The sequence below is a fragment of the Hevea brasiliensis genome, chromosome 9 (genome assembly GCF_030052815.1).
Source record: "Hevea brasiliensis isolate MT/VB/25A 57/8 chromosome 9, ASM3005281v1, whole genome shotgun sequence".
Lineage (NCBI taxonomy): Eukaryota > Viridiplantae > Streptophyta > Magnoliopsida > Malpighiales > Euphorbiaceae > Hevea > Hevea brasiliensis.
Genome location: NC_079501.1, coordinates 28,350,414 through 28,370,278, shown reverse-complemented (window position 1 = coordinate 28,370,278; position 19,865 = coordinate 28,350,414). Strand labels below are relative to the sequence as shown.

Below are 19,865 nucleotides of genomic sequence, written 5' to 3'. Positions count from 1 at the left end.
ACTATCTCTGAAGTGTACTGCACTAGGTCTATATCATGCATCTTCGCTTCTCCCAACACAGAGGAGACCTACACTTTCTTCTATATAGTGCCTCATAGGGTGCCATCCCTATGCTGGAATGGTAACTGTTGTTGTAAGCAAACTCCACCAAAGCTAGCTGATCATCCCATTGACCTCCAAAATCCAAAACACTTACGCATGTCTTCCAGTGTTTGGATTGTCCTTTCGGACTGTCCGTCTCTCTGAGGGTGGAAAGCAGTACTAAAGTTCAACTGTGTGCCAAGTACCTCCTGCAACTTCCTCCAAAACCGAGAAGTGAACTGGGGCCCTCTGTCAGATATTATGGAAGCAGGAACTCTATGCAATCTGACTATTTCTCGAATGTAGAGTCGGGCATACTGTGCCACAGAATATGTAGTCTTCGCAGGCAAGAAGTGAGCTGATTTAGTTAGGCAGTCTACAATTACCCATATCGAATCATATCCTCGCATGGTACAAGGCAACCCAGTCACAAAATCCATAGTAATCATTTCCCACTTCCATTCTGGGATAGGGAGCTCTTGCAGCTTCCCTGACGGTCTCTGGTGTTCAAACTTCACCTTCTGATAAGTCAAGCACTTGGACACAAAGTCTGCTATGTCTCTCTTCATGCCATTCCACCAATAGCTATCTTTCACATCATGGTATATCTTAGTGGAGCCTGGGTGGACATTGTACAGTGTATAGTGTGCCTCTCGCATAATTTCATTTTTGAGATTGTCCACATCAGGCACACATATCCTAGAACCTTGCATTAAGGCGCTATCATTGGCAAATCCAAACTCACCACCTTCACCCTGCTGTACTCTTTCTATGATCTTCATCAATTGTTGGTCTCTGTGCTGAGAAACTCTAACTCTGTCTTGCAGGTCTGGTCTCACTGAAAAATGAGCCAACAATACCCCCTCATCTGAAAGATCTAGGATTAAACCTTGATCCATCAACTCATGTACTTCTTGAATCAACGGTCTCTTCTATGCTGAAATGTGTGCCAAGCTGCCAGAAGATTTTCTGCTCAAAGCATCAGCTACTACATTGGCCTTCCCAGGGTGGTACTAGATGGTGCAATCATAGTCCTTCAGAAGCTCCATCCATCTCCTCTGTCTCAAGTTTAAATCCCTCTGTTGGAAGATGCATTTCAAACTCTTGTGGTCGGTGTATATCTCGCACACTTCACCATACAGGTAGTGTCTCCAGATTTTTAGTGTAAAGACTATAGCCGCCATTTCCAAATCATGGGTGGGGTAGTTCTGTTCATGCCTCTTCAGTTGCCTTGAAGCATAAGCCACTACTTTTCCATTCTGCATCAAAACACACCCTAAGCTGACTCTAGAGGCGTCACAGTACATGGTGTATCCTTCACCACTCATAGGTAGTGTCAACACAGGGGCGGTGGTTAGACACTCCTTAAGCTTCTAGAAACTCTCCTCACAATCATCTGTCTAAATGAATAGAACATTCTTCCGAGTTAACTTAATTAGGGGAGCCGCTATCCTGGAAAAATCTTGCACAAAATGCCTATAGTAGCCAGCTAGACCTAGAAAACTTCGCACCTCAGTGACTGTTGTAGGCCTAAGCTAATCAGTTACAGCCTCAATTTTCTTGGGATCCACTTGAATGCCTTCACTACAAACCACGTGTCCCAAGAATGAGATGCTTTCTAGCCAAATTTCATATTTTGAAAATTTGGCATATAGCTGGTGCTCCCTCAAAGTCTTCAACACCATCCTCAAGTGCCACACATGTTCTTCCTTAATCCGAGAGTATACTAAAATGTCATCTATGAATACGATGACAAAACGGTCCAGGAATGGCCTGAACACCCTGTTCATCAGGTCCATGAAGGCTGCTAGTGCATTAGTGAGTCCAAAAGACATCACCAAGAACTCATAATGACCATATCTTGTCCTGAATGTTGTTTTGGACACATCCTCATTCCTGATTCTCAACTGATGGTAGCCTGATCGCAGGTCTATCTTGGAAAATAATCTAGCTCCTTGGAGCTGATCAAACAGATCATCGATCCGAGGAAGTAGATACTTGTTCTTCACAGTCACCTTGTTCAGTTGTCTATAGTCAATACACAACCTCAATGACCCATCCTTTTTTCTCACAAATAGAACAGGAGCACCCCAGGGTGAAGTACTCAGATGTATGAAACCCTTGTCCAAAAGCTCCTGTAGTTGCTCCTTTAACTCTTTCAATTCTGCTGGTGCCATCCTGTAAGGCGGCATTGATATGGGATTTGTACCTGGTACAACATCAATGCAGAACTCTATTTCCCTTCCTGGTGGCAACCCTGGAAGCTCCTCAGGGAAGACATCCATGAATTCTCTGACAACAGGAATATTTTCCATGTTGACACCTTCTACAGATGTATCTCTTACCAATGCCAAATACCCTTGACATCTACACCTCAATATTTTTCTAGCACTAATTGCTGACACCAAATTATATGGAGCCACTCTCCTGTCACCATCAAAGCTAAACTTTTCCACACCAGGTATGTGGAAATACACCTTTTTGTTCATGCAGTCTAAAGTGGCATAATGAGTTGCCAACTAATCCATTCCCAAGATTACATCGAAATCCATTACTAGTAGAGGAACCAAGTCTGCTGGGAGGATTTTTCCATCCACTACTACTGGGCTACCCGGAAAAACCTTGTCTATATCTATGTTGTCACTAAGTGGAGTAGCTACAGACAAAGGGTATTAGGGTTTCTACCCAATCTCATGGCAAACACAGGGGAGACAAATGAGTGCATAGCACCCGGATCTATTAAAACACGAGCCTCATAGGAATAGACTAGAAGAATACCTGCCACAACTGCATTGGAAGCCTGAGCATCCTGGTGGGTTAGGGTGAAAACCCGAGCTTGACCCCTACCTTGGGTTGCAGAACCCTGATACTGACTTCTACCTCCTGATCTGCCTCCAAATCCACGTCCCCCTTGTCTTCGGCTCTGTTGGCCACTGAACTAACTGTCTGCCATGCTGGAAGTACCAGGATACAACTGACGAGTAACATTTGCAATAGAAACCTGTGACCCCATCTGCGGCTCGCTGAACACGGGGCATTCCCTAGCAAAGTGACCTGGTTGGCCACACCTGAAGCATACTCCTGAACCCATCATACAAGGTCTTGAATGTCCTCTTCCGCACTGTGCACAAGGTGCAAAGGAGGATCCTGAACCAGACCCAGAACTGCTGTACCCCGAACTATGACCACTGCTAGATCTGTACCCTGGCCTGAACCCTCGAGGTTTGTGTCTAAAACCACTCTTCTTGTTCCTACTTCTTCCTCTGTAATTACTCTGGCCACCACTATCTGGAGCACCCATGTGGGGAACACCTGAAGAACCCTCTGCTCTATTTTTCTTTGCCCTTTCGCTGTCATCCACAGCATAGCTAATCTCAATTTGTCTGGCTCGATCAACCACCACATCAAAAGACTGATCAGACATCATAGCCAGGTTTGCATACCTCCTGTCAAGCCCCTTTAGGAACCTTTTCACCTTCATAGTTTCTGTAGCTACTGCTGTAGGGGCATACATGCTCAATTCCAGAAATTCTGTAGCATATTCATCTATAGACCTGCCATTCTGTCTTAAGGCCTCAAAGGCCCACTGTTTTTGATCTCTGAAACTTTCTGGTACAAACCGGTTGATGAACAGTTCCATAAACTGAGTCCACGACAAACCCTCCATCCGAGGTAATATGTAGTCATTCATCCATTGTCTAGGCATAAGCCCCATGACATGCTGTATACACTCTATAAGTCTTCTATCAGTCAACTGCAACTCTGTTCCTGCCTATCTGTAGGAATCTAAAAACCTATATGCATCGTCTGACATATCATAAGTACCAGGCACCAACTTCATGAAATTGATTATCTGTTTATAAGGTTCCTCTCTCGGTGCGGTGGACTACTGCTGCTGGGGAGGGTGGACCATATACTGTGCCATCATATCGATGGTTCTCTGCAACCCAGCTAGAGTGGCTGCCATTGGGTCAATGGGACCCTGTGCCACAAAAGACTGATCCTGAACTGGTGGCAGCTGCTCTTCTACTTGAGCAGCTCTAGGCCTCCTACCCCGCCTCCTCGGGCAGGCGCCTCATCCTGTGCCGACATCTCGTCAGGCACATCTGGTTCTGGTGCAGTGGCAGCTCTCCTGCTTCTACGCATTTTCCTGAAATTCAGCAGCATTAGCCTATAAAATTCAAAACATCATGTTACACAGCTCAATAGACTCATATTTATACATAATTATATGAAGCAGAAACTAGAAGCAAAGATGACAATGCAAAACGAATGTGGACCCTATTTTCTGCATGTGACTCCTAGTAGACTCTTCCCAACACTTTAGACAATTTTTTCCTATGAATCTGGAGCCTAAGCTCTGATACCACAGTTGTCACGACCCAACCTATGGGCCGGACCAGCACTAGGACCTGGGCCAGCCTAAAGCCCCTGAGGCTTGTGGTAAGCCTAACTATTCCTTAACCCAACTCTAAGGCCCATTTGGGCCCAATTTCAAGAATTCAACCGGACAGAGTCCGGCCATAAAGTGGACCTTTCAACGGGGAGTTTTTGACTCACTCGACCTGTAAACACAATATATAATCAATTGCGGAGCTCGGCTCACTCTCCACATACTCAATGTCATAAAAATAAATGGGAGCTCAGCTCCCTCATCCAGTCCATCAAACATACATATAATAATATGTTTACATGTCCAACATGATAATTATATTACAGACCCAAATCAAATAAATACTTCTAACACATGCAAAAATTCTAAGAGTTAACAGGTTTATACAAACATTAATAAACGACCTGCGAGGGAGAAAAGCAGGTTAATCTCAAAAATATCCTCCTGTGATCTGGAAAAATATTGAACAGGAGTGAGCGTTCGACTCAGAGAATAAAATATCAATTTTAACCATAATCTCTATAACTATCTAAAGCTAATGCACACTGTAGAGTGAAATGCAACATCAGCAATATTTTCACATCATAATAGCAAATAGGTAATTTGGAGCACTCACGCACCCAGTAACGTCAAATCATAAATATATGGGAGCTGATTCCCAATACAGCTCTCTTAAATCTAACCTGCGCCAGCAAAGAACTCAAGCTGAACTTTCGCTTAATAAACCAAATCGGGGTCCTAGCGAAGAACTCAAGCCGTGACTACCCCGAAGTACCGAGTCCCAGCGAAGATCTCAAGCCGTGTCTACCCGTCCTATCCATAGCCAACACTACATCACACGCACGCCAACGCATGCACACTGCTCTAAATTACCACAACAACATATATGGCACTTTAACAGTTGTGAATGCAACATAAAACGTGCCTAGAGTTTAACTATATATATATATATATATATATATATATATATATATATATATAAGTGATGCATAGGCATGCTTGAACATATAATAATATCGAAATTACAATTAAAATTAATATTTTACTCACAAACTTGACAGCAGTCACTGTGGCGGCTGGGCGGAGAAAGAAGGCTGTCCCGGCTCACCTGATAATTTTATTACAATCATTTAATAAATTTGACTCAATATACAAACTAAGAAAAAGACCAAATACGTCCTAAGTCGTGCCGAAAATCCAGCAGAGTCTCCCCTATACCTAGGACCTACCTAACCTGCAAAAGGGCTCAAAACGCACTTCTATATTCACAAATCATACACTCACAACTCAATCATATCACACAGCCCCTCCTGGGCCCATCCAAACAATCATCAATCACAATATGTAAATTTACAGTTTAGTCCTTATAATTGACCTTTTTTGCAAAAACTATCCAAATAAACTCTAAAAATTTTAAAACTTTGCTCCGCGGTCCTTAGCAATATTATTAGGCTAATGCAAAAAGAATCATAATTTTCTGAGCTACCACGAATATTTTATAGATTTTTAATCCCATTTAAGCACTATAAAATTACGAAAAAGCAAGGTTCGTGTTTACCTATATCGATTCCGAATTCGGGGACGCGCTCGGGATGTCTGACAATGGTGGGGTAGCCAAAATCTCGATCTGATTTCAAGACTTTTTTGATAGTCGGTCTGTCTGGCCGGAAATTCACAGACCTGGATAACTATCGAATTTCCACGAATTGAAGATAACTACATGAAGCCCACAACACGGGGTTAGTATAAAATTTTTACAGAATTTTCTAAGCTCATTTAATGCTCGAAAAAACACTACGAAGTTCCGTGGGATCCACTGAAAAATGGTGTCGAAAAATTTCGAAATTTATATTGCCGCGAAGCTCTCAATGAGTGGAGCGCTCTGGTACTCTCGGTTTTCTCGTGGGGTTCACGGTTTGCGAGAAATCTAGCCCAAAAGTCAAAATGGGCTAAAATTTCCTAGACAAAAATTGGACAAACCACTCAATGGATTTTGGTGTTCTTGGTGTTTATGGAAAGCTCTCGAGGTGTAGATGTTGTTTGACACAAGACTCGGCCCAATCGGTAGCCGGATCGGCCGAATTTCGACCGGGAAGATGAAGCGTCGGGTGTGCGCAGGGGTGGCGTTCGCGAGCGTTTTTCGGCCGCCTGGAGCGTCGATCGGCCGTGGGGAGGTGGTGGGGCGACGCGCCGGCGAGGTGGGGTGGCTGGGGAGGCGGCAGCGCGACCTGGGGGTGAGGGAGGAGAGAGAAAACGGGAAGGGAAGGAGGGGAGGTCGGGACGTGCGCGGGGAAAAAGAAAAAGGAAGAAGAAGCCGGTCCGATTCAATCGATCCGATCCGGTCCAGTTCGATTCTGCCGGTTCGATTCAGGATACAAAATTTTAAATTTTTACTCTGTCTTGGGACTGAAAATGAGGCTCAAAAATTCCGAAAAAATTTTAGAAAACTTAAAAAAATTCGTAGACTCCAAATATATTTTTAGTTTTACCACGTGGTCTTTAAATTAATTTTTAAAAATCATCAAAGTTTTTATTTTCGAAAAAATCGAACCCAATTTTTAAAATTTAAAAAATTTCAAATAATTTCATAAAATTTAAATAAAATAAAATATTTATATTTATCTAAAAATAATAAATTTAAAAATTAAGGGTGTTACAGATTTCGTGCAATAAGTCAAACCCAATAGGGATTTTCTTTGCCATTATTATAAATAATAATATTTATTTTTAATTTATAAATTAAATTAAATATTAATTTATTTATAATTTTTGTTCATAAATAAATTTGATTGATATAATTTTTTATTTTTATTTAAAATAAATGATAAAATCATGAAAATGATGTTAAAAAAATAATGAAAGGATAAGTATGATTAAGTTAAAAAGGAGAATAGACTAACCCATAGAGTGGCCGACAGATAAGGCACATACAAAAAACACGTGTCGTTTGCACTTAAAGAGTTTAAAGAAAGCTCTCGTGGGAAAATATTTAATGAGTAAGAAACACCAAATGGGACACGTGGTAAACACAGATCTCACTTGTATGCCTGAGCTGGACAGCAAGCGATTAGTCAAACTGGAAAACACCCAACTGACAACGTCACGGCCCTCTCTCCATCAGCATAATTAGATGCTTCGCTGATCCCCTAGTGCGAACCGCGGCTGTGACCTGCAAGTCTAACCATTTTCTGTGGCTACTCAACTACAGTCCGTCTCACTACTTACCCACCAATACTGCCAATGGACCACCTCACCCATAAACTTGAATTCAAATGAATCTGATCAGTAATTTCCTTCATTATGTTAATTAACATCTTATTAGTCTATTAATTTTTTATACAATGTTAATTATTGATATCAAACGTCATAAAAAATTTTATTTATTGATATTAAAAATTTAAATTAATATAGTTTTCAATAACGCTCATGCCACTAGGGGTGTGTAGTTTTCGGTTTAAATCGAAAAATCGAACCGAACCGATTAATTCGGTTCAATCGGTTCGATTTTAAAATTTAATCGGTTCGGTTCGGTTTATAATTTTGATAATTTCGGATTAATCGGTTCGGTTCGGTTATTTTCATAAAAAACCGAAAAAATCGAACCGAATCGAACCGAACCAAAATCAAAGAAAACCGAATCGAACCTTAAGATTTTTGAGTTTTGATTTCTAATTTTTTTTGTTTTTAAGTTTTTATTATTTAGATTTAATGTTAAAAATATGAAATTTTATAAATTTCGGTTTGATCGGTTTAAAACCGAACCGATATTTATCGGTTCGATTCGGTTTGATTTTCTCTTATCAATCGGTTCGGTTCGGTTCGATTTTTAAAATTTTTTATTTTCGATTTTTGGTTTTTTCGGTTCGGTTCGGTTCGGAACCGAACCGACCGTTTGCACACCCCTACATGCCACTGCTAATACATGCGGAGTTCTAGATTTTAAATTCAGAAAATAATAAAATAAATAAATAATTGATATTAAACCTGTGAAGAAGAAAGCATGTTACTCTGAAAAAAAATACCTCCTGTAACCTGGAAAAATATGATGAACAGGAGTAAGCGTTTGACTCATAAAGTAAAATATTAATTTTACATATAATTTCTATAACTATCTAGTACTAATACATCCCTAAGAATGAAATGCAGCCCTAAGAATGAAATATAGCATAGATCAATAATTTCAAACAATTTCAATAATACTCGCACAAAGAATAATTTAGAGCACTCACACACCCGTGTGCCATACTTGTAACACCCCAAAATTTTAGATTTTATTATTTTATGAGTATTTTTGGTATTTTAATTTTATTTAAATTTTAAGAAATTATTTGAGATTTTTTGGATTTTAAAAATCGGGTTCGATTTTTCGAAAATATAAACTTTGATGATTTTTAAAAATTTATTTAAAGACCACGTGGCAAAACTAAAAATATATTTGGAGTCTACGAATTTTTCTGAGTTTTCTAGAATTTTTTCGGAATTTTTGGACCTCGTTTTCGGTCCCGAGGCAGAGTAAAAATTTAAAATTTTGTATCATGAATCGGACCGGCCGAATTGAACCGAACCGGATCGGACCGGTCGAATCGGACCGACCTTTTCTTTTTCTTCCTTCTTCCTCCCGCGCGCGTCGACCTCTCTCCATTCTCTCTCTCTCTCTTTTCTCTCTCCTCCCTCCTCCCCTTGCCGCGCCGCCGCCTCCCTTGCCTTCCCACCTTGCCGACGCCTCACCTCGGTCCTCCCCCACGGCCGGCCGCCGCCTGGAACGCCGGAAAACGGCCTTTGAAGGGACGCGCAGCGCGCGCGATGTTTCAACTTCCCGGCCCAAATCCGGCCGATCCGGCCACCAATTGGACCGGGTCTTGTGTCTAAAATCATCTACTCGTCGAGAGCTTTCCATAGACACCAAGAACGCCGAAATCCATCAAGCGGTTTGTCCAATTTTTATCCGGGAAGTTTTAGCCCATTTTGACTTTCGGGCTAGATTTCTCACAAACCGTGAATCCCACGAGAAAACCGAGAGTACCAGAGCGCTCCACTCGTCGAGAGCTTCGCGGCGACATAAATTTCAAAATTTTCCGACACTGTTTTTCGGTGGGTCCCACGGAACTTCGCAGTGTCTTTTCGAGCATTAAATGAGCTTAGAAAATTCTGAAAAATTTATGTACTAACCCCCGTGTTGTGGGCTTCGTGTAGGTATCCTCAATTCGCGGAAATTCGACAGTTGACCGGGTCTGCAAATTTCGGGCCAGACAGACCCGTTACTGGAAAAGTCTCCGAATTGGACCAAGGTTTTGGCTACCTCCCATTGTCAGACGTCCCGAGCGCGTCCCGAAGTCGGAATCGGCAAAGGTAAACCCGAACCTTGTTTTTTCATAATTTTCTAGTGCTTAACTAGGATTAAAAATCCATAAAATATTCGTGGTAGCTCAAAAAATTATGATTCTTTTTGCAATAGCCTAGTAATATTGCTAAGGACCGTGGAGCAAAGTTTTAGAATTTTTAGAGCTTTTTTGGATAGTTTTTGCAAAAATGATCAATTATAAGGACTAAATTGAAATTTTATATATTATGATGGATGACTGATTTGATGGGCCCAGGAGGGGCTGTGGGATTTGATTGAGTTGTGGATATATGGATTGTGAATATAAAAGTGTGTTTTGAGCCCTTTTTGCAGGTTGGGTAGGTCCTAGGTATAGGGGAGACTCTGCCGGATTTTCGGCACGACTTAGGACGTATTTGGTCTTTTCTTGATTGTATTGAGTCATTTATATTAAAAATTGTAATGTAATTGTCAGGTGAGCCGAATGACCTTCTTCCTCCGCCCGGTACGATGACCGTTGTCAAGTCTGTGAGTAAAATATTAATTTTAATTGTAATTTCACTATTATTATATGTTCAAGTATGCCCATACATCACTTATATGCATATATTTATGTAGTTAAACTCTAGGCACGATTTATGTTGCATTGATAACTGTTAAAGTGCCATGGATATTGTTGTGGTAATTTGGAGCAGTGTGCGTGCGTTGGTGTGCGTGTGATGAAGTGTGGACTATGGATAGGACAGGTAGTCACGGCTTGAGTTCTTCGCTGGGACCCGATCCTTCGAGGGGTAGTCACCGCTTGAGTTCTTCGCTGGGACCCTCGATTTGGTTTATTAAGCGAAAGTCCGGCTTGAGTTCTTCACGGCACGAGTTGGATTTAAGAGAGTCAGATAGGATCAGCTCCCATATATTATGACTGATACTATAGGGTGTGTGAGTGCTCCAAATTACCTTTTTGATGTTATGATGTGAAATTATTGTTGGTGTTGCATTTCACTCCATAGGGTGCATTAGTTTTAGATAGTTATAGAGATTATGGTTAAAATTGATATTTTACTCTCTGAGTCGAGTGCTCACTCCTGTTCAATATTTTTTCAGGCCACAGGAGGATTTTATTGTGGTTAACCTGCTTTTCTCCTTCGCAGGTTGTTTATCAATATTTGTGTAATTTTATTTACTTCTAGAATTTCCGCATGTGTTAGAAGTATTTATTTGATTTTGGTCTGTAATATTATTACCATGTTGGACCTGCAAACGTATAATAATATGCATGTTTGATGGACTGGATGAGGGAGCTGAGCTCCCATATGTTTTTATGATAATATGAGTATGTGGAGGGTGAGCTGAGCTCCCCAATTGAGTATTTACTGTGTTTACAAGTCGGGTGAGTCAAAAACTCCCCGTTTGTAGGTCCATTTTATGGCCGGACCCTGTCCGGTTGATTTCTTGAAATTGGGCTCAAATGGGCCTTAGAGTTGGGTTAGTGAATAGTTAGGCTTACTACGGGCCTCGGGGGCTTTAGGCTGGCCCAGGTCCTAGTGCCGGTCCGTCCCATAGGTTGGGTCGTGACAATACTAGTATGAATATAATATGAGAGCTGATCCTCTATACAGCTCTTTTAATCCAAGGCCTGTTAGCAAGATCAACTCGAGCCAGATTCTCACTTACAATCCAAGTGCAGGGGTCAATGAGATCAAATCAAAGCCGTACTCACCCCGACTTGTCACAAAAAGACCGGGCCCTAAGCAAGAGTAGCTCAAGTCAATTTGTTCGTCTTACTCATATCCACCACCAATATACCACACGCACACCAACACAAGCACACAGCTTCAAATTATCCCAGACGACACCCACATCAAACCATCAAGTAAAGATGCAACACAAAATGTACCTATGGTAGCTAATACATGGACATGCTATGACATATCTATAAGTGATGCATGGACATGCTATGACATATAATAATAATAATAATATTGAAATTGAAAATAAAATCAATATCTAATAACTGATCATCAGGGATTATTGTGACGGCTGAGTGGGAAGGATGGTTGACCTTGATCACCTAAATAATCATATGATAAATTTATCAGTGTTAACCCAAATCAAGAATTTTAAAGAAAATAAGGACACCCTAATTTATGCCGAAAATCTAGTAGAGTCTCCCTTGTATCTAAGACCTACCCAACCTGTAAAGTAGTTTAAATCACGCTTCTAAAATTACACATCCCATCTCCATATCTCATCAATAACACATTGCCCTTCCTGGGCCCTCCAATCCAAGCAAAATCTCACAAAATTAAAAATTACATTTTTGCCCTTAAAACTGATATTCTGTAAAAATTACTTAAACGAGCTCAAAAAATTCTAAAATTTTGCCCTGCGATCCTTAATAAGGTTATAAGACTATTGCAAAAAGAATTATAATTTTCTAATCACCCACGAATATTTTATGAATTTTTATTCTAAACTGGTAATAGGCAAAAATGAGCAACTTAGAGTTCGGGCTTACCTATACCAAATCTGACACTTGGAACATGTCTAGAACGTCTGAAACACTAGGATTGACTATAATATCAACCACGTTCCGAGACCAGCAGCTAGGCAGCCGGATCTGACTGAAAATGAGGTTCTAGCACCGGTGAGCTATCCTAGATTCCAAAATTAAGTCCAAAATTTAATAATAATTATTATAAAATTATTTTTAATTTTTAAAAATCGAAAAAGTTCAAAAATCTCACCAAGAGATCTAGACCATCGGATGATTACCTCTTTCAAACGTTGTCCGATTGAAGCGGGATCAGACCCATTTTGAATATTTCATTGTCCTGAGTCCATCGGTGGTCTTGGATTTCCGATCTAACAGTCGGATCGCAGAAACAGTGGCCGAAAACCACTGCTACTATTTTCTCTCTCTTCAAAACCCGCTGGAAACCTCCATGGAACGGGACACCGCTAGTCGGGATGGGAAGCCTGTGGTCCTAAGAGTCGAGCGCCACCCTCCACTGGCTGAAACGTCTCCAGAGACCCCCAAAATCTCGCCTGGAAGGACAAGACTGTGTGCATGTGTTAAGGCCCCATTCGCCGCTGTTCGCCATCCAGGGGGTTAACCGGTGTAGCTAAGGGCCGCTGGTGTAACATCTTCACTTTAGCTAGTCTGTACGTTTTACTGTTTCGATGACCAATGTTGGTCCGGACAACTAGAATATCTGAAATCATAATTAAACTAGAGTGAGAAGTTATAAATAAACCAAATAATGATAAGAAAAATTAAGAAAAATTTTTAAAAATGAAATGCACAAAGGTTAAATGAGCCGTAGTCCCAGCGATGAGTGACCGATAAATAAATAAATTTTGAAATGATAAATATCAATAATATAATATGTGGTGCTCCGGCACACTGTGTGGCACATCTTACTTGGCTACACTATAGACGGGTAAGGGGTGTCACAGCTGGAGGCCCGCCAAAGCCCTGTCGGCCGTCGCTCGCCACTGGGTCGGCTTGAAACACAGTGAATAGAGAGGGAGAGGGAAAGAGACGAGAGGAAGAGAGAGATTGGGGGGAGGGGTTCCTGCGCTACGTTTTGAGCTTTCTTTTTTTTTTTTTCTAATTACCTAACTAGTCCTTGAACTCTTTCATATTTTTCAATCAAGTCCAAAATGAAATTTTTGTGTATAATAATAATAATAATAATAATAATAATAATAATAATAATAATAATAATAATAAAATTAAATTAAATTAAACCTTAAAAATCAAGATTGAAATATAATGAAATAATAATAATATATATTTTGAAAGTTGATTTAACATGAGTTTATAAAACCAACCATTCAATTAAAATTGGCTATTTTGAAATGATATTAAAGTACTTTATAAAAATATGAAATTTGTATATATTGTTTTTTAAAATTTCGAGTTATTACACGTCCTTTCGTTTTGTCTCTTTGGCATATGAAAATTTACGTTCAATCATATCTTTGTTTTCTTATTTTCTTTTGCAATAAAAGGTTTGTGGTTTCTTTTTGTCAATGTTTTGGTAGTTCTTTTAGTTGTATTAATGGACTCATATTGCTATATTTGTGGTATGCTCTTAGCTGTTCTTTTGTATCAGATTTTTTCACTTAACATTCCAGATTTTAGGTTTGGATATACGGGTGGTCGATTGACCAATATATAGTTGGATTTGCCTATACTAAGTTTTTTCTAATTTTATTCTATTAATAAAATTTTTCAGTTTATAAAAAAAAAAAAAAGACATTGATTGGCCTCGGCTGATGATCAGAGAGTCTAGTGTCCTGGTTTTTTTTCAAAAAAAAAAATCTAGCAACCCTCCTTTAAAATAAAAAAAAAAAAAAAACCTATGCATCCAAGTACAATCTTATGAATAAGCAAAATAGTTACTTTAATTATGAATTATGGGATGAATTAGAAAGCCCTTTTTATTTCAAACTTAACGCTAATTAATCTCTTAATTTTATTTATAGTGACTAAACTTTAAATAGATAAGAATTTTAATTTTAAATATTAGAAAAGAGAAATTTCGGAGCGACATTTGAATATATTAATAAACTTTAATTCAATGATATTAGAATTATTTTTATTACCGTAAAATTTCAACTTTAGATCTCAATCGAAGCTAAATTAAAAAAATAAAAGGGCGATGTTGAATATATTAATAAAGACTTATGAAATATGAATTTGTATTCATTCTCCTTCACATATAGAAATTATGCATGTATACTTTTATTAATGCAAAATAAATTAGCTTCAAAAAAATAAAAAATAAATAAATATTTATATATTTTTATTAAATGGAGGTTCAATGGGCTAAGTAACAGAATAGCTAATGTATTACAACCTTTTCTCATTATAAAAATGATAAATATGAAAATTAATAAACCCAATATCTCATTATTTATATTAATTCTATATATTATTCAAAGAAAAAAGAAAATTTTTAAAATTTAGTTTATGGGTTTTAGGCCCAAAACAACATGGCTCTAGTATGGTCTAGATTTGCCCCTTATATGGGCTTTGAGTTTGTTTAAGTTTCATAAAATCACAAGGACAGCCCATATTCAGGCCCTCAACAGCTTAGCCCTCTTGGCTGCAGACCACAATTCTGCCAGCGCTCTTTATCACGTGCAAAATAAAATATAAAAGTAAAAAAATATAAAAAAGTTATGCTTTTCTAGACTCAACAGTAAGTATAATCTGATGTCATCCTACTGACCTTTGCACCTCAGATTTCATGCAATACGTCACCCCACACAGAATTTTCACTGCTCAAAACCCAACAGGGATTTCTCTTTGCCATTATTATAAATAATAATATTTATTCTTAATTTATAAATTAAATTAAATATTAATTTATTTATAATTTTTTATTTATAAATAAATTTGAGTGATATAATTTTTTTTATTTAAAATAAATGATAAAATCATGAAAATAATGTTAAAAAAAAAAATGAAAGGATAAGTATGATTAAGTTTAAAAATTAAATAATTAAAAATTCAGAGTGATAGGCGACAAAAATAGAAGCAAGAAGTTAGGCACTGGGGAGAATAGACTAAGCCATAGAGTGGCCGACAGATAAGACCCAAAAAAAGACACACGTGTCGTTTGTACTTAAAAGAGTTTGAGGAAAGCTCCCCTAGGAAATTGTTTAATGACTAAGAAACCCCAAAAGGGACACGTGGTAAACACAGATTTCACTTGTATGCCTGAGCTGGACAACAAGTGTTAGACAAGCTGGAAAACGCCCAATTGAAAATGTCACAGCCCTCTCTCCATCAGCTTAATTAGATGCTTCGCTGATCCCCTAGTGTGAGCCGCGGCTGTGACCTGTAAGTCTAACCATTTTCTATCTTGTTCCGTCTCCGCGTCCAATTCGCGCCCAAACTACGTGACTTTTTTATATAAAGCGCGATTGTCGCATGAAAATATCAACCTGATTAAAGACAATATCCCTTTATTGGCAAAATTTAAAGTACAATTACACTCACCAAATCTCAACATGTTTTCCCAGTTCTCTGATCCCTTTCAACTACCATCAACTTCCTTTTCTGCTGACAAGAACCAACCCTCTTCCCTTTCCGACGCCAGTAGTGCCGCCCCCAGCAGCTCTGCTCACTCCGACGAAGAAGTGCTGCTAGCATCTAGTCATCCCAAGAAGCGAGCAGGGCGCAGGATTTTTAAGGAGACTCGCCATCCCATTTTCAGAGGTGTCAGGAAAAGGAAAAATGAAAGGTGGGTTTGTGAGCTCCGGGAGCCTAAGAAGAAGTCCCGTATATGGCTTGGTACGTATCCTACTCCTGAAATGGCAGCCAGAGCTCATGACTTAGCAGCATTGGCTCTTAGAGGAAAATCTGCTTGCCTTAACTTTGCTGATTCTGCTTGGAAGTTGCCGGTGCCTGATTCCAAGGAGGCTAATGATATTAGGAGGGCAGCACACCAAGCAGCAGAGATGTTTGGGCGTCAAGAATTAGATGGTGAAGTAATGATGCAAAATTCACTACCAAATTCTGGAGTGGAGGATGCCAGTGAAATTTCAAGTACTGATCAGAAACATGAAAGCCTCACGTACATAGATGAAGAAGCAATATTTGACATGCCAATGTTGATTGAAGATATGGCAAAAGGGCTTCTACTTTCGCCTCCACATTCCGCCGGAAATGATAGTATCAACTGGGATGACTTAGAACCTATCGACACTGAAGTGTCCTTATGGAGTTTTTCAAATTGATGTGCTAGTTGGCCACAATGGGCTCTCTTTTTTTTTTTTTTTTTTTTTGTAAATGCTAAAGAATTAGCTAGCGAAGTAGCATATTAGGAAATTTTTGCTCATTGAATAATGGGTATTAATTAGAAACAAATGATTCTTATTTTTATTGTATCATTTAATTGAATTTGGAATATAAATAGAATTCTTTTGTCATAACTTCTGTATAGTTGCAAAACACAAATCATTAAAATTATATCGTTAATTGAACTGATTTGGTAATTAAAGAGAAGGAAATTATGTAAAATTATCATTTAGTTGTCATCAAACATGGATTGGCGTCTTGAACTCGCTTGATATATAATAAAATATTAAATAATTTTGTGGTTCAATTCAATGATGTACTCGTAAGCTAAATAGAGAGGCTCCATATTAAAGATAACTTCTAGAAAGCAATATCCATCTTGGATAATATAAATCATGGGAGGCCCAACAAAACTACAGTACACCTCCAACTTCTGGGGTCAGATCATGCATGTGTCCCAGAGAAAGAGCATGTTCAAAGGCGTCCGGGCCTATCCTACTTGGCCTACGGATTTTTCCACGGGAGTCTAGTTTCTCGCTGACAATTGCAAAGCTATCCAGTTTCGAATGTGAAATTTGGACTTGGCAAGGGCGGAGGGAAAGAGACCAAGTCAAAAATCTTTCACCATATCAGCCTTCCGCCACAACAGTCCACTGTCAACATTGGGAGTTGAATTCAAATTTATTTTCTTATGATTTACCAAGTAATTAAGTTATGCTTCTAGCTGGGTTTGAAAGTCTTAAACTTGTGTGGAAAAAAAAAAGTCTTAAACTTGTGTAGTATATGGTTGCTTTTTCTTAATTTTTGTCCAAAAGAACTTATATGTACTCTACTTTCAATTAGTATAATTTTATAAATAAGAAATTACACTTAAGTATACAATACGATTGAATTCAAATACAAGAAAATTGAGTTTAACTTTAACCAAATTAACAATTTTTCTCCCTAAAAAAAAATCTTTATTTTGATTCTGTACTTAAGAAAATTGTGATTATAGTTTTAAATTTTTCTTGCTTAGACACATTCATAATAAACCAAAGATATAAAATATATATAATGAAATTCATCTATTAAATATATAAATACTATATATTTATATAAATAGAATCTTAGTAAGAATTTTTCAGTTAATTTTTAGCCACTTAATTAAGAAAATCATTTAAAAATATCGTCTTCACATCTTTTTTTCCCCACAATGTCCATTCTTTTTGGTTGAATGTCCTTTTCTTCTTAATGTCAAAATTTTAATTCTTACTATTTAAGTATTTCCTTCTATAAAAGGAAAGGTTAAATGGATGATTTAGAAAAAGCAACGTTGAAGGCTTATTAGCCAATAATCACAGTTTTTTTTTTCCTAAATTTGCTAAGTAATTAAATTAAAAATTTTTCTTATATAAACTTGATTTATTATAAATTTAAAATACAAAATATACAGTGAGATTAATCTCACATGTTCATATTTTGAGTCATAATAAATCTTATTTAATAAGATATACAACAATTAATTTAATTTATTTTTAAAGTTTATTAGAAAGAAAGCCATAATCACATTATTAGATTAAATTATCAAACTAAAAGGAAGCTTTTTCGTATTTATAAACAAATGATATTCTATGATGAGAAATCATTGTGTTTACACAGAGTTTATTCTCCCCCTCTCAAAAAACACATGAAAATTATCTTCTAAAATAAAAAATAAAAAAAAAACTTTTTTCTATTTCGATCTATTTTAGAGTCTTCCTCTATGATGACATTTACAGTTCCTGTAAATAAAATAGTAAAAACAAAATACTATTACTAACTCAACTCAATTCAACTAAATTAAGCCTTTATTTTAAAAATTTGGGATTGATTATATGAATTGTTTACTCCATGATTTTGGGTTAAAGAAAACTATTACTAACTATTAATAAAAATAATTAGTAACTCCACAAAGACATGTCAACGTCGGTTTCCCAGCGATTCGGCTCAGTAGCATCCGCATCAAAATGAGGTGGACAGAGTAGAAGACCCTGTGCCATTTCCACGAGTAACCTTGGCGTGTCAAATACCTCCTCTTCATCAATAAACAAGGCATTTTCTTGAAAAGTTTTGCACTCATTACTACAATCTTCACTCGAATCCTCCACGATGTTACTACCTTGTACTGTAATCTGATCACCGTCTTCAAATTCTTGAGTCGGAAACAACTCTGCAGCCTCCTTGGCAGCCCTCCTAATCTCCCTAGCATCTAGAGAAGCGGGCACAGGCAACGCCCTCCAAGCAGAGTCAGCAAAGTTAAGACAAGCGGACTTTCCTCTGAGTGCCAATGCCGCTACATCGTGTGCCCTGGCTGCCATTTCTGGTGTAGGGAAGGTACCAAGCCATATACGTGATTTCTTGTTGGGTTCTCGCAGCTCACACACCCACTTATTACCATTTCTTTTCCTCACACCTCTGAAAACTGGGTGGCGAGTCTCCTTGAATATTCTTCTCCCAGCGCGCTTCTTGGGACGACTGCTCGCTAGCAACGGTACTTCTTCATCCGAGTTAGAATGAGCTGCAGTAGTACTGCTGGCATGGGACGGTGAAGATGATTCTTGGCTGCTGTAAAATGGGTGTGAGTCCATTGAAGAAGGGAATCAGCTAGCTAAATTAAATATAGATTAATGGGTTCACTTCGCTTCCAAATCTGGTATGAAATTGAACTTCTGAAGTTTTTGGGAAGGGAAGATGCTATAGCTTAGACTAGAGAGTCGGCTTGAAGATACTCATATATAGTGAGAGCATATAAAATTTTCAGAGGATAAGGAATTGGACACGGAGTAAACTCAAAGTAAAAGAGCTCTTTTAGTCTTAAAAAGTGAACTGACATGAAAAGAAAGTGTAAAGAACGTGTACAATAGTAATAATAATACAAATTTTTCTTTCGGTTGAAAAAGACTACGTGTATGTTTAAGATTGGAGGAGGTTGGGGCTGGTGACGACTGACGACAAGTGTACTTACGGTAGTGTTCGTAGAAAAACACCTTCGAGCTTACGTAGAAGACTGGTGGACCTAAAAATTGCTCGCGGCGCTGACAGTGTAACAAGTGTGTGAAGAGTGTGTTGGCCCCGTGTTTGATAAAATTGAAAACAATGGTCTGATCTGGTCAGGTCATGTGTTAAATTAAATTATGTCCTTCGTCTTTGTATTAATTGCGCTGCGTGCGATGAATGTCAACTGTGCTTAAATATTGAGGCCGTACACACTCAAGCAAACTTTTAAATAATGCGTT

At 38.3% G+C, this 19,865-nt stretch overlaps 2 protein-coding genes across 2 annotated transcripts; one reads left to right on the top strand and one right to left on the bottom strand.

Moving 5' to 3' along the window:
• The first annotated feature begins 15,736 nt into the window (after positions 1 to 15,736).
• Positions 15,737 to 16,742, top strand: LOC110654789 (dehydration-responsive element-binding protein 1A). The gene has a single exon (XM_021810889.2). The coding sequence runs from the start codon at positions 15,819 to 15,821 to the stop codon at positions 16,545 to 16,547; it is 729 nt and encodes a 242-aa protein (XP_021666581.2). The 5' UTR covers positions 15,737 to 15,818; the 3' UTR covers positions 16,548 to 16,742.
• A 1,429-nt stretch (positions 16,743 to 18,171) lies between these two features.
• Positions 18,172 to 19,412, bottom strand: LOC110654790 (dehydration-responsive element-binding protein 1E). Its single transcript, XM_021810890.2, has one exon. It carries the CDS (start codon positions 19,215 to 19,217, stop codon positions 18,528 to 18,530), a length of 690 nt encoding a protein of 229 aa, XP_021666582.2. The 5' UTR covers positions 19,218 to 19,412; the 3' UTR covers positions 18,172 to 18,527.
• Positions 19,413 to 19,865: the final 453 nt, after the last annotated feature.